Source organism: Ammospiza caudacuta, chromosome 3 (assembly GCF_027887145.1).
Source record: "Ammospiza caudacuta isolate bAmmCau1 chromosome 3, bAmmCau1.pri, whole genome shotgun sequence".
Taxonomy (NCBI): Eukaryota; Metazoa; Chordata; class Aves; order Passeriformes; family Passerellidae; genus Ammospiza; species Ammospiza caudacuta.
This window is the reverse complement of record NC_080595.1, coordinates 48,333,300-48,349,513: the sequence shown is the minus strand read 5'-3', so window position 1 is coordinate 48,349,513 and position 16,214 is coordinate 48,333,300. Positions and strand designations below refer to the sequence as shown.

The window sequence follows — 16,214 nt, the reverse complement described above, 5'->3', positions numbered from 1 at the left end:
ATTTTTGGGGTTTTTCTTTTTTTTTTTTTTTTTCTTGCAAGGACAAGAGGAGTTATATTACCAGCCAAAGGAGGTAATGCAGATAAATCCTTATAGGTCACACTTGAAAAGCAATCTGATATGCACTGCTGAAGACTGAAAAGACAGCTTTTAGCCTTAAGAATCTTTCCCAAAGTCCTCAGTCATGCACAATGTTCAGTGTCATCAAGTAAATTTGCATTCAGAAAAAGGGCAGTATCAAAGTAAATAAATATTTTAAATCATCTTGTTTATTTTATACCAGCATAAATAACACCATCCAAATGGTCATCATCTACATTGACATCTACATTAAAACCCTTCTGCATTAACAAAGACGTGGTACCAGAGCTACAGAGCAAGCCAGAATAAGGTCAGTCATCTGTAACAATGGCAGTAAGGCAAGGAACATGTCCCCAGTTCCTTCCTTACATGTGTTAGGGCAATAGTGTCATTCACGTTTTTATGACTGCAGAAGGCATATGTTAAATATGTGAGTTCAGTTTAATGCCCGACAATACAATACAACTGTGCTAAAAAAGGGACTACTCTTGTTTTACAACCTTCCTTGGAAATCTAACAAACCACATTTCATGTCAAAGTTTTACAAAGCACACTCACTTTTATAATTACTTATTGCAAATAGGCAAGAGCCATGTTAAACACATGGCTAACCAAGCAGTGTTGGCAGATCAAAAACATTGCAAAAATAGTGTGTGTGCATTTCAAGGAGCATTGCTGTCTTTGGTTTCCTAAGCTAAGGGATGCTGCATTTCCTTATGTTCCTTTTAATTCTACTGAGATATGGGGTAGTGAAACTAAAAGGTTTGTGGAGTCTGTTGAACTTTTCAAGAAAACCTGAGAAATAAATTTACTATGAAGAAAAGAGAAATCATGTTTTAAGTCTTCCATTATAAGCTAGTATGATTTCCACTTCCACCCCAGTCCAGCAGGGAAGGGACTAAAAGACAGCTGATGTCTAGTCTGACAGACCATAGAACAAACCACTTCTACCAGTTCTTAGAAATATCATTGTTGTACCTCTTTCTACCAGTGAGAAAAGTAAGGTCAGAGGTGAGTTGACCTTGTATAGGGTTACAGAGCAGAATGAAGAAAATCCCACCCTCTCTGGCCAGGCTTTCTAATTTCCAATACTTCTTTATTTTTGCGTGGCACTGAAGAAACAAGGGGCCACTTCCATGGATCTTTCAGCTGCTGTTTCAGCACACATGGGCAGTGGAAGTGTAATGGGTCAAGGAGCAGACTTCAGAAGCCTCCTATCACATAGTACATATGTATATATTCAAGAGACACAAAGGCCATGGTTCTCTAATTATTTTCTACAGCAGACAGCATGTCCATCCAAAATATAATTTTTCCTTTCTTTAAAGTTGCCGTCTGAAACGCCCAACGACATTTAAATTTTTGCCAAGAGCGCCTAATGCAAAAATGGTCAAATTTTTGCATTTTCTTGATATCCTGAGTTGACACAGGCTAAATGTTACCTCAACTAAATAATTGATATTGTTGTTCACATTCAGAGAGACAATGCTAAACTACAACTCAGCTTTCCTTCCTATAGTGCTCTTCATATATTTTTGGACATCTGCGACCACCAAGGAGCCTGGATTACAGCAGACCATAATATTCTACGAACCATGGTTATAATTAGGCGTCACCTCCATTGTAATCCTATGGACGTCATCATGTGTTACCAGCATCTGTTGACAGATTTCATACCAGGCATATCACTGAAATGGCAAGTCTGGAGAGGGCAGCCCACAATAGAAACAATGGCATTTATTTTTGGTTTGTTCCAAGACCATCTCATAGAAAATATATGCTGCCAACTGCCAGGGCTCCACCAAGATCACTTCTGAATATTGTATTACCAGTTAGAACAAAGACCTGTGCTCATGTGCTTGCAGTCTTCTCCTAATGAATAAGGAAACTAAAGCACTTTCTGCAACTGTCTTAGCACAGATTAGGAAAAGATAGAAGCCTTGACATTCCACAAAGTTTATCAAGCCTTTTATCATGCGAGTACTTACTTTTCATGTAATAATAAATTCAGATTTCTTTCCAAGATGAAGAATAAGGATCCCCTCTTGTAAATTTTATTTGAATATGGTATCACATTAATATTAAAACTAAACCCTGGGAATTGGCAATGTTAAGTAGCAAAACCACATTCTCTATGGAAGCAAAGCAGAGTCTGCTTTCATTTGACAGTGTGGAAATTTTACTTTCTGCTGAAGTACTGCTTGTTCAGAGGAATGGAAACATAAAATTTTCAATGCAGTTTAATTGCTCCCTGCTTTCCTGTAAAAATCAAGAGACTTATTATAAGAATGTCTACTTAATCCAAACTCTCTTTACTTTTTAACATTTATCTGCATTGAAGGAAAACTGCATCTAGTAACCTGCCCATTTTCTTTCAAAAACAGCTTTCTCTGAAATACTGGACAATTGAATCCTTATCAGATGTAACACAACCCCTTACAGCTGAGCAGTTTCAAATCACTGAAGCACTTTAGCACTCAGATAATTTTCATTCTTATTATAAAACATGAAAGTTCACCATCTGAAGAGTGCCAAATTAATACAAACACCAGTTTTGAGTACAACTTAATTATTCATTAGGAGTTGCAGCAGCTGGCAGATCAAGAAAAGTGAACTTCAACTTAGAACTTCTCCCCTTATCCTCACAGAGCAGGATCTGAACAGGTCTGAATGTAAGAAAATGAACAAAACCAGCGACAAATAACAGAAGGAGGGAAGCTACAAGCTAAATCTTAGAGGAAAATATTGCTTCTACAAATTTTAATGGAAAAGCAAACTCACTGGCCCCAACTATTCTAACAGCTCTAACTTTTATAATTACACTTTTACAGTATAGCTTTTATAGAAGTGTAACAGTGGGACAGACTGTCATTAGATCTAAATTGTCACCTTCTACTTAAGCTGCTCATCTATGCAAAATGCATATTCAGCCTTATTGTCCAGAGCACTGTCTCTCACTCCCTCCCTTTTTTTCATTCTTGTAACCAGCAGATAACCTTTTAATCCCAGATCTGTCAGCTGTGACTTCAACATCACCTTTTAAATTAGAAAGCAATAAATCCTTTGCATTATTTTGTCTTTCTTTTCCACGTGCTGCTTAAAACTTAACGTCATTAAATTAGATATTGGAAATATTACTAAAGTACCAAAGCTTTGACGTTACTGCAGCTGGGATCATAATTTCTGCCTGTGTTAAGAAAAAGAACATGGGCAGAACTTGGTGGCACAATAGTTTTCTTACTATTAAAGGCCAAAAGCATTTCTTCTAAAACTGTGTATTCCAAGGAGTTTACAGACATGTTGTTGGGTTTTTTCCCCCAGACAGTGAACTGGCATATAGGAACATAATCATGACATACAGTTTTCCAAATATAGCCTGGATATATTTCTGGGCAATATTTTCCTTGTCAGGTCATTCAGTCAGAATGGAGATAAATAATAAATTCTAATAAGAGCTGACTTGCAAGATCACAATTTCAGAAGTGACTTCTCAGTCTGCTTTCAGAAATATTGCAAACTTTTCTGCACACTAATTTTGAAGTCTTATTCATCTCTGCCTACAACTGCAATTTACTTTTTTGAAAATCAATCAGGCACAAACATCAATTCAGAGTCTGCTTTCCAAAAGGAAAGATCCAGGAAGTGAAGTTGAAAGTTACTGAAATACTTATACATAAATCTAGAGGTACTGACAGAATATTTGCAGTGCAATACAAAAATAAACTCCTGCCTCCCATGAATAATAATTTAAGGTTTCACTTCAGAATTAAAAAACTGAATGCTTTAAACTAAAAATATGGCATAGCTACTATACATTATAGAAATTGTTTATACAACATAAAATATATTTTATTAGAGCCCCTCGGTTGTACAACCCCGACAATTCCAGACACAGCATGGCAGTAAGATAGGGCATCATTCCATACAGAAGCACACAGACAGATACACATTATTTCCAGACCTTCCTCTGCTGTTTCTCCCATGCTGGGTCCAGGAGCAGATCCCTGTCCCATTCTTCTTCTTGGGTCATGTACTCATCCTCTTCATAGTTGTAGGTGTACTGCATGTTTGTTTCTATCTGATTCATGCTATTCATTCTGCCCAGGGATCAGCTTCAGCTGCTCTGGCTTCTACTACGATTTAAGTTTAGTTTACTTGCTGGGAGATTGTAGGTAGCAGTGTCTTTTTTCCTTCCTTTTTTTTTTTTTTTTTTTTTCTTTTTGCAAGGTGACAGGAAACGAATATGGACTAATCTTGCTGAGAGCAGAGGCTGAGAGTGCCAGGTAGGCGCTGCCCTGTGATGACCTTCCCTCCCTGGTTCGCTGTGTGCTGTCCCTGCCGGCTGTGCTGCCGGTGCCGGTGGCTGACCCTGCGCAGGAGCCCGGCGCCGCTCGCTGCCGCCGCTTATTATCCCCGCCGGCCGTCACGTGGGGCCGGGCGGGCAGCGCTGCCCAGCGCCCCGGCCGGCCCTAATGCCCCAATGCCCGCCCGCTCTCCCAGCCCGACACCTGCCCGGCCTCTGCTTCGCTTTGTTTCTCTCTTGCCGACACCGATTCCTGCTGCCCGAGGCCCGCCTGCCATCCGCTAATGCGGTTCGACACTGCTCAGCGCTAGTCTGAGCCCGCGTCCCGCCCTGAGCCGCTTCGCACTTTCAGATTAAGGATTACACGAGCCAGCCCAGCAAGGACACCCAAGGGATGAAACGTTTTCCCGTGGAATGGGTCTGGAGTTAACCAGACAGCATGGAAACACAACTTTAAAAAGCAACACGCGTATTTTTGCCAAAAACCACGCTCAATACATCCAAAAGCAGGCATCAAGAAGCACGTACAAAGCTCTGTGGAGCCAGTAACTTCACAAGCGTGCAGCAGGAGCCATTTGCCCGTGTGCTCCACAGGGCAAAATCTCAAAGGATAGCGCTGAGATCAAAGATCCCGGAAAGCATGTCCGGTATCTCCCGTGCCCTCTCCTTTCAGTTGCTTTGGCAACAATGTTTCTTCTGGGAATTGGCAAGTTTACCACGTTCCTCATGGAGCTTGTCATTCATGCCTGCACCTATCATCAGCCAAGGTCATCTTCTCTAGGGGTGTCCACGCTGGATACAATCCCAACCTCACCTAGAAGACCAAAATGCTCACCCAAAGCTGAGCTTCTGGAAGCCACAAGTTACAAAATCAGGTGTAAGGGAAAACTGTGCTCATTAAAGGCTGAGTAAGTCTCCAAAGCAATTGGAATGAATAACCAGGATAACACCTAGACAGCATATACCCTCCATTTCGTATTGCTAGCTAAAGCTCTGTTTTCTTCCAATTCACTTTCTATCCCTTAACTCCAAGCAATATAGAAAAATATACACACATGCACAGAAAATAGCCACTCCTCAGCTCAAAAAAACTTGGTAAATGCAGCACCATGTTGCAAATTGGAATTCAGAAGAGGATTGAAACAATTCATGCAATAACAGCAAGCTGAACTCCTGAAGACTGAGGTACATACTGTGAGATAAACAGTCTAAAAATGAAATTCTAAATCTAAGCAGCCAGACAGAACCACATGCTCTTCACCTGCTCACTGCAAATACTCTCAAGGTTGCTACACTTCTATCTACATACCAAAGCAAATGCTATGCTTAGCCTTTTTTGCTCAAACACAAATGAGCATTCTCTTAGGATTCTCTGAGACAAGATCAAATAGCAATTACAAAACAACATAATGTACACATTATATGTGTGCTGGTGCAACTTGTGTGTTTATTTTTATAGCTTGGTAGTCACGTTTGGTTTTCAATACAAGTCTAACTGCAATCACTTAAATGATAATTCAAGCCTTCAAAGTCACTAAAACCATTTCTTCTTATTTGCTATATCGAGCACAGGAGAAGTTTCTAAAGGAAGTGCCGGAAGAAGTCAGAGGAGTCCTAGAAGTGCACACACAAATTGTGATGCTGTGACCCAGAGCTGTCCCCCATGCAAAGAGCTCCCCTGCACTGATGAAACCTGTGACCTTCCATGCACTCCTTCATTAGAGGGGAGCCACTGGAACCAGCTTTGTGCCTTTCCTTGGCACTGCCGTGTCTGGGGATCTACATGGATGGAAATGGTTTTGCACCAGTCCCCATGTGCAGTACAGGTGAGCCTTACAGGTACTGATGGCTTCACACAGGGAGGTATTAGCTACAACCCACATTTTATTTCTTGGTCCTCACCCTCTAATATGGGCCAGGGTGCCCACCTCAGTCATAAAATAAAAGCTGAGGTGCTTTGGCAGAGAATTTCTTTGACAAAGACTATCCAATCACACTGTGGATTAGGACTGAAATCAGATCCATGTATGTATTTCTAGAAATCAAAGGACATCCTACCCAAATTTTCTAGAATTCTTAAAGAAGGTTATCAAGTTTTTCATAAAATAACTGGATTTTCTTAAAATGCAGCTAGCCACTGCTGCAAAGGTACTGTTCATTTTTCTTTCTACTTGGTACATAGGTAAACACCACTTGATAACAAAGCAAATAAAACAAAAATGCCTTCATTGTTCCTAGGAACCGACAGCCAGAACCATAGTATCTCTCAGCTAGCTGGAGAGATTAAAAAATCAAATGTCTCAAGACCTACTTCATCTATGTTATATTAGTTCATTTTGGATCAAAAAATATTTCAGAATGAAAAAAAATCTTTTTAATTCTGAAAATGTCAAAATAGGAGGCTTCAACATTGTCATTGTGCATTTTGGGAACATTGGGCTTTTTACCTATGAAACAGAAAGCTAAATGGAGTAGCCCCCCCCCTTTTTTTTTTTTAAATCCTGCCTCTCTTGATGGAATCTGACCTGCTCTAGGTTCTCTAACTAACTGCTTACTGTCTCTTAATCAGACAGCATGAGTAGGCAGGGAAGATATTTATAGATGGAGCTTTAGGAGGAGTATCTGGTATTTTGTTTACTACTTTAATTTAATTTTATAAACTAACTGTGTGGATGGTAATGAGAAGTATATGAATGGAGGTCCGTAGTGGAAAGACAGCCAAATGTGAAGCAGAAAGGGAGCTGCCTCTTTCTACTCAACAAGAGAATAGGAAAGCTGTGCCTAGCACAGTGGTACAAATAAAGCAGTTTGCTTCACCAAGCTTCTTCCCACATCTGAGGTAAGTTAGGATTATACCCAAATAAAGCTGGCAGAGTTGCACAGCCATGAACTATGTATGCCTAAAGAGAAAGAAAATAAAACCAAAAAAGAATTAAGCAACCTGAGCAGGAAAGAAAGGACAAAAGTCTCCAAGAGAGAAAAAGAAAGAAACACAATAAACTATATGAATATGGAATCTGAAGCTGACATGGAAAGGTACAAGAAAGTCAGCAAGCATATTTAAGGCAGAAATGACAGGGGTTGTTTACAATGAAAAAGAATATTCATGACTGCCAAACAGATTAGAAAAAATAAGGTGGCAGAGAGAGATCAGGAGTAGAGATAGCAGAGCGGAACAGTCAACTACTCTTGTCTTTTATTTGGCAGAAGGTGTGCAGTTGTCGTTCATGCTAACATATAAACGAGTAAGGGCCTACCCAGGAGAATGGGGCCTCGAGCCCAGGAGAACACTGTGGCAAGCAGGCATCACTTCCCATGCATGAGGAGCACCAGAGGCCAGATCTTTCCTAGCAGCAGGTCTGGGAGTTCACTACCCAAGTGAAAGGCTTCTGGTATGCTTTGCATGAAGCTCTTTGAGAAACAAAGGGCTTTTCTACCTAAACAACATTAATCTCTGTCATTCTTCTTAATGAAATTGAAGGTTTTCAGAGTTTATATTTAACATTCATTTACTTGTCAAAAGCCATCATATCATTCTGTGAAGAACTCTGTCCTTTGCATTTTTACTGATTCTCAGATTTTTGATCCTTTAACATGTTTCTTACACTTCCCTCTCACAGAATTGTAGAATAAACTGACAACTTTTATTAAAAGCTCAAAAATGCTGAACACTGCAAGAGTGTTTCACCAGACCATTCTTCTCTTTGAACCTAAGGAGATCTAGAATAAGAAATGAGCCAGACTTCTCTACTTAAATAATTGCATGTGAAACAATCAACTGACATGGAAATGGTCACCATCAGTTTTCAGATGTAACACTTCTGTGTAGGAGCACAATAGTTTGTATCTGCAAAAACTGTCTCAGAAAGGCCACAAGAAGATAAAGAACCTTATGGGAGCTCAATCAGCCACTGAGTCTTGCCCCAGTCACAGCCTGTTTCTTTGTGAAAAAGAACAGAGGACGCCTTCTCAAGAAAGAAGTCAATGAAAGGTAAAAGAAAATAAATTCAAAGTGACTATTCTTCTGTATAAACTGTTAAGAGAATCTTAAAACAGGGATCAAAAAGCCTTTTCTTTTCAAAGCATGTCATAACTGTCACTTGTACATAAAATATATTTTTCCTTGTAGCAAATATCCACTAGTTGGAAGCTTAATGAACAAAAATCTGAATTATTTAAGAAAATTATGATTTAGATTGGGCCAAAATGTTGGATTCTGTTAAAAAATTATGCGTCAATTTCCCTAACAAAGCTAAGCAGAAAGGCAAGGTGTGTTATAAAATGTATTCATCATTTATTAGAGTTGTGTTGGGGTTTGGTTTTTTTTGCAACACAATAAATATAACCTGCCTTCTTTAACATAAAAAACACACTATATTGTAAAAAAACCAAGGAATTAAATTCATTTTGTAAGGTACTATGAATAAACTTTAAACTCAATTAATGTTTCTGAAAGCAACACATATATAAGAAAAACAGAAAGAGAGAACAGAAATGAACATGTGGGAACAAAAACCCCAATTTTGTCGGAGCTAAGCACTGTGGGCACTGAGCATATTTAGCCCTCCCACATTTAGCACCAAGAGGCACAAACTTTGACTCTGAAAAATTTCCATGCTAGTCATCTGTGGTGATATTAACTAGACAGTAGCTAACATCTGTGGTGATATTAACTAGACAGTAGCTAATTACTTCTTTTAAAGTATATTATTTCCAATGACAGGTTTGGAAATAAAAATTAAGAAAGAACAGAAAAAATTCATCTACTGGCTTCATAGTAACAACTGTCATTGTCAGAAGACCCCAAAGTGTTTCATCAGCTATATATAGAGACTCTTGCTCGGTCCCTGGAATTCAGCCATGGATGAAGTGTAGCAAGAAAAATTTATGGGACCAACAAATACTACCAAAGCATAGCTTGGGCTTCAGGGGTATGGAGAAAATGCTGACTGCACTGACATCACCAGCTTTTGCCAACCCTTTGTGCGGAAGGAAAATCACGGGGCTGAGACGTGGTGTGACCATGCCAGCTCAAGATGTCCTTATGTGACCTTGAGCAAATAAATTCAGATAAAATTTTCCAAAAATCTGAGCGTTATCTTGTTAGATTACTCTCATTGAGAGAAATGAACTTATTGTGCTGCATTCTACCATCTCTGAAACTATCAGCAATGCTTCTTTTGGCCCCTAATGTCCACCTAGGAAAGAATTCTCAGGAGCAGAGGCTTTGTCTGTCTAAAAGCCCTGAGGAATCTACACAACAATTATGATTACAGTGTTTTTTACCTATCACACATGCTTCACCTCTCTGTTTGCCTCTCCTGACTGTGTGTGGCCTGCACCCAAACATCCCCAGCATTATTCTAGGACGGCAGGGATTTAGGGTCGCTTATACCCTGGAGGCAGTGTTCCCACTGTTTGTAGGGCCATGCTTAGAGCCCTGCATCCTGCACAGCAGATGGCCCTGGTTCTCAGAGGGCTCAGGGCAGTAGGAATCAATCAACATCTGGTCCCTGCCAGAGCCACGAGGCAGTACTGTGATACATAGTAACAATCACAAACTGCAAGGCGAGTGCTGAAAGGCGTAACATAGCTGGGCAAACCCTCTAGCAATGGCAGGGCCAGGCAGCACTGCACAAGATCAGACCTTCCATGAATGAGAAGAACCCTCCAACTTCCCATTCTGATACATTTATATCCATAATGTATCAACACCTGAAGTCCCATATCCCTTAAGCTAGACTTTCGAGAGTGTCTTTTTGATTTAATGGTTCTTGTCAGGGTAGGTGCAACTCACAAAGACAGATTTGATCATGGACTAAATAAAATCAGAAGATTAGAAGCTTTGATAGATGCTTTGCACAGATTAGAAGTGGGAAAAGGAAAAACTAGGGAAAGTATATTGTAATTTATATACCACACTGCAGTTAGTCTTGGCACACTGAGGCTGTGGAGCAATACACACAGTAACAGGTGGGGAAACCACAAATAGGGCTGGTATAATAGTGGAAAAAATGGCGAGACAGATCCAGGATTTTAAAAATGGTTCAGTGACGAGAATGCAAGAGGCAGGACTAGGGGTATAGCATGGCCTGTTACAAACCTTTTGAAGAAACCTTCACACATCATGTGTTCCCAGAATCCTGCCTGTGTTCCTATTTTATGCTGGCTTAGCTTTACCACACAGAGCTACTAAGCAAGCCCTGTGTGACTAGGGCAATGAGAAAGCTGCAACTGATGACACAATTTGTAATTCATTAATACAACCAGTTAAAAAAATCCCATTGTAGGCCAGCCTGTGACCCTTAAAGGATTTCACTGAGACTGCCATCTAAATGGCAGCACATTGTTCAGCAATAGCTTTGGTCACAATGAGAGAGGTGTGTGTGTGAGAGACAAGGAGTGCAAAGACAATATGCCTTTATTTATCTAGAAACAAACACCATCAACTAAGTTAGCTTCCAGACAACAACGATCTGAGGGACACAGGTTTTAAATCACTGAGGTATGAGGTACAGATTATGGGCACAGGACATCAGGCACTGCTGAGTTCTAAACTCAGCGTTTGTACACATTGACTGACTGACCTTTGACAAGTTGCAGTCTCAATGCCCTCATTTCTTTTTCCAGATACACCAGTGTAATCTCACTAACATCAATGATACTCAAATTACACAGTCAAGAAGGCAACCTGGTTGAACAAATTGCCAGTTTGCAAAAAGGAATACTACCTATTTATTATTCATTCCACAAAACAGACAGAGATTAATAAAAGCAGCAAATTCATCCTTGTTTACAGCAGTATTAGGCACAACCTGAATTACTGCCAAACAGGGATAATTATGTTCTTTATGGATAGCACAAGTTTTCCTTTTCCAGAACTGTTGTCCTTCCATACTGTTCCATGCTGTCCAACAAAGTCTTACTCTGACACTCAGCTGCATTGAGAACCAGCACTGAGAAAATGAGCAATGTTCATGCCATGTCTGATGTAAAAGCAGCAAGGCCTGAATTTTCCAATTCTGATTTTAAAGACAATTGTTTCTTTCCAGCTATGATCCCTCTCACCAACCTCAGACATAGTCTTATGTCAGGAGAAATAATTATCAGTTTTACACACTTTCCAGTATCGGCCTGCTCTTGAGATCTACCAGCCACAACCTACTCTTGGTGAAGGCTCTTTTCCATTTTCAATCCCTCTGAATGTTGACAAGTCCTCTGCTTCTTAACTAGCTAACCTCTCTCCCTGCCTAAGTTCAGTTAAGCACAAGCAAAGGAGGACAGGAGAGCATGTAAATGTTTCTTCACTTTGAAACTAGTTCATTTTTACAATAAATTGGCTAAAGGGCAGTCTAAGTCTCTTTTGTGTCCTGTAGTCAAATTCGGAATAGCTGTAATCTTCCAGAATTTCACAGCTGAACCAAATGCAGCATGTGTGGGTTTGTTTTCTAAGCCAGAAGCTGTTCTAGGTAATTTTTCAGTTCATATGAACAGTTACTTGAGGTGGAGTCAGCAACAAAGGTGAAATTACCCGTACAGGCTCTAAGGCTCCACATGTATTTATATGAGCTCCCATATTAATTTTTCAGTAGATACAATGTGAACACATCTTCCCCAATAAAAGCATTGTGCAGAAAGCTCATTTTGCAATTCAAATGAATGGACTCAAATATATTTGAGGCTTCTCTACAGGAAATTATTTTGTCATGAATGTGCTTCTAGAACACCATGACACTTTTTCATTTGCTCCCTATGGTTCAGTGATTCCTCTTGTACCACTTTTTCACTGGTAACCCTGGCACACAGATGATCTGTGGAAGATCAGGCTGTTCAGGCTCTGAATTTGTAGGGCCTGATTTTTTACTGTGACAGTACCAGTGGTGGGAGTCAGGAGAGTCACTGCACTTGCAGTTGCAGGAGAGAATGTTTAATACAATGCATGACGGAAATACCAGGAAAATTTAAGATTCTGATGGGCCTAAAGGTTCAAACCATCAGGCTTACTCAGTGGGGAAAAGTGCAGTGTGTAACTGTACTCTGTAAAGCACATAAGGTGCAGCGAGGTGTATTTGGCCTTCAAGGGCAGAAAAGGTCAGAGTCCGGCTAGCTGAGGTTAAGGCCGACACCCTGCTGCATCCTTCCAGCACCCCTTGGCGTCATGAGGCCTTGGGCTGTGCTGGTTGCAGACTGGATTGCTGCTAAACGACGAGAAGGAAGGAGCTGGACACTCGCTGGGGGCTGGAAATTTACTGGATTTACTGGAAAGTCCACAATGTACCAGCAAATGACCAAGAACAAAGGGTGATTAGGGGTTATAAAGGGAAGGAGTGGACCTGGGAGGGGTTTACAGAAGACCAATGGGGGGAGAAGAGGGGATGAGCTTAACACAAGTGACATAGTGGAGAGCCCAATAGGTACCAGGTATGGGAGGGGCCCCGGGACCACAGCCAACCACAACCCCCAAAGAGGAGAAGCTTCTGGAATGCTAGGTGGAGTGGGGGGGTGATTGACTGGCCCAGAGAGGAGGAAAAACATACATATAAGGGAAAAAGGGGAGGAGGAATTATATAACCTAACAGATTGACAATAGAACTGGCAGGGCTGTAGCGGGAAAACTGAGGACGGCAAACCATTTTACACAAAATGGGGGGGAGCAGATACATAAAATGGGGGAGGAATTAAACGAACTTAATGAACACACTACAACATAAGGGAAAAGACAAATTCCATACAAACAGCATTCATTAACCTAAAACTATGCACTGTATAGGGAAATGGAAGTATATACAGTTTGGAGCATGAGCCACAGTTTTCTTTCTATAGACCAGGAATAATACTGTGAAGTATGAGGAAGTGTGTGAAAATCAAATACAAGATAAATTTGGAATACTTGAAGACAAGTACAAATACTATGATGACCAGAGCAGAAAACCATAAATTATATATTTGGGAACATGCTCCAACTGAGTGCAACAGACATTCACTGAACAAAGAACAAAAATCATAACAGTGTTGAACCCTGCTGATGCAGTACACTTAAAGCACAATTTCTGGGAAAAAATTTTTTGACTATGCAAATACAGTCTGTATTCTGATTCACACAAAACAGCTTGGAAAACTTAACTCTGGCACAGTCCACCATGAATTAAATTGTGATCTTGATTTTTCAAGATAATTTATACTTTATTTGTAATTAGTCATAGTGCAATTAAGTAATTTTAAATGGGTTCTGAATTGGAAGGCAATTCATACACAACATCAAGAAAAGCACTAAAGGGTTCCAATGCAGCCCAGCAGTTGCATAACCCATACAGCTTCTGCTCAAGAAATAACATTATGTTTTGCATCTCAGATGTGTCTGCTGCAGTTCATACAAGAGTCATTAAATGTGTTACATTGCCACAGACTAGACTTTTCATTAAATGAATCATAAGTTGTTTAAAGTGTTTTGTTGCCCCTCTGCAAATTAAAATGAGTCACATACATCACCATACTGTTAAGAATCAGCAGGTAATACAGACCAAAGGGATCACACTGTAAGTAAAGTGAGAAAGATTCTGAAGTGCAACCTCTCCCATGCAGTACTTGAGAGTATCACAGCAGGAAGTGGTTTAGTACCAGGCTTATTTAAAGTAAATGTATCAGCATCAGTGTCAGAAGCACCTAATGCTCAGTGCTCCACACTCCCTTCCACTACATGTTCAAGGCCAGGCTGCCTTCCTGGCCCTGCACTAAGTGCCTGTCAAGCATTGTGCAGAAATAGTTCCCTCATCTCTGTGTATCCAAGGAATTGCCTCTGATGTCACAGGGTCTCCAAGTCGTCTCTCAAGTAGTTTCCCTGCAGGGAACTCCCTTAAGTCCCCAATTTGGACAGTGCAGGCAGAGTGTCAGAGAGTAAGAGACACAGAGGAGAAACCACTGACATACACTTGTCAGTAAGAGCTGTTAGCAGTTACCTAGAACATTGCCAGTTGTCAGGACTACTTCACGCAAGGCACAGAAACAGCAGAGCCACTATTTTAAATCTGAAACCATAATGCCTCTAGTAACCAGTAAATCTGGAGATGTAGGCTTATTAGTAAAACTCAGATGCATACCCTCATCTACCACACTATTTCCTCTAAAAACAGGCGTTTTCCCCTCCAAGAATCCCCACAATACATAAGAGCATGAACAGTTTCCAATCCACAATGAAAGCAAATACAAAAGCCAAACATTTCTTCAAATGGCACTGAAACACAGAAAAAATTAGGGGATTTTTGTGACTGAAGATAGTCTATGTGACTCAGTATCATGAGAATGCACTTTCTAACTCTTTAATACTTTTAAAATATAACAGTATTAATATCTCTCCTATATGTATGCATATATGCATACACAAACATTTAAAAATGTTCTGTTTCTTGCAGTGTTTACAGTGCCACTGTGCCAGGTATTACATGAACGTATAACTCATTCCTACACAAAAAAATATGTAAAACAATTAAACTTTAGAATGTGAATAAACCAAATATGTAACTGAATATAATTGAACAGCAAACCAGCAAATAAACACCCTTTTCTGTGCTACTGAATGCAGACCATACCTGCTTTCTGGAACTGTCATATAAAGTTGTGAGCTCACTGTAGTTTAAATCATGTAATCACCAGTTGCAGAAAAGGCCCATGGACTGGCAGTGGCTGGGATAAATGAAGAAATGAAAACAACAGACTTCAGTGGCCAGCCTGGAAAAAAGGCTGGAATCTGTATTTAGTGCATCCAGATAGGAACAACACTATTTCTTCTTCAAGGAAAGAGCTGTGATTCATCTTAACATTTTTAAAAAGACACAGAAAGTGGCTGGCTGACAAGCAAATAGAGGTTTGAGCAACTACAGGTCAGGAATGGGTGAGTGAGATCTGTTGCTGTTCCAACACCTGTCAGTTGCTTGATTAACAGGCAACTGAAGGAGGTGATAGCAAGATATACACTGCAGTAAGGAAAGTGTGTTAAGCATGTCTCCTGTTGATCACTTCTTCCTCCTTCCCATCCTTCAGTTTATTGTCTCTCCTCCTGTGTACAGCCCTGCTATGAACAATGAGACATGTCTAGTACACACTACTGTCCTTATTGTTCATTACACCCTGGTCCCCAATGGCCACATTGCTACACTCCAATTTCCAAGTTCTCCCAATGCATTACACAATGTGACTCACAACTAGCACACAGCAGATCTATAACACCTACTCTCTCAGCAGATTGTCTGGTAAAGGCACCTTTTCATAATAACAGTTAATTTATACACCCAGTATTGTACTCCCCAGGCTAAGAAACATCAGAGCATGACAAAGGACTATACATTCACAGCAATCATGAGAGACATTCTCCTACTTTTCATTGCAACTACTATGCAGTCTCTGTAATCCAACTTTCTAGCTGACTTTTTACACAAAAAAGTCAGAATTCATCAAGCAGCTCTGCACTGAAAGAACAGCTTCTTTTCTTCCATTCTTTACCTTCTCCATTTGTCTTCCTTACTCTCCCTGATGCTCTTAGGATAAACTAGACTACCTCAAATGGATTTACAAAAATTACTATTACATACTCTTTTCAAGACAATGCTTTCTCTGCATCTGTCTAGCTGAAGCTAGGGTTTATTTCTCCTTATGTAGAAGATATATTTAAAAGCTTCCTTTACAGCAATTTTGATTCAGAAGCCTTTAGTCTGTATTACCATATCAGAAAGACTTTAATACAGTAAAATCCCCAAAACAGATTCCACCATTCCATCCAAAGAGTTTCTATTTATTATTAGATCTGGAATGCAGCTAAACATGAGAATTTATGGCT

General features: G+C 40.1%; 1 protein-coding gene across 1 annotated transcript in view; it reads right to left on the bottom strand.

The window, feature by feature from the left end:
* The window catches only part of ACTN2 (actinin alpha 2), a 67,571-nt gene extending 63,126 nt beyond the window's left edge, over positions 1 to 4,445 (bottom strand). The window contains exon 1 of the mRNA XM_058802610.1: positions 4,043 to 4,445. Coding sequence (XP_058658593.1) covers positions 4,043 to 4,177 — 135 coding nt within the window. The 5' untranslated portion in view covers positions 4,178 to 4,445. The remainder of the gene's footprint in view (positions 1 to 4,042) is intronic.
* Between the last annotated feature and the right edge of the window lie 11,769 nt (positions 4,446 to 16,214).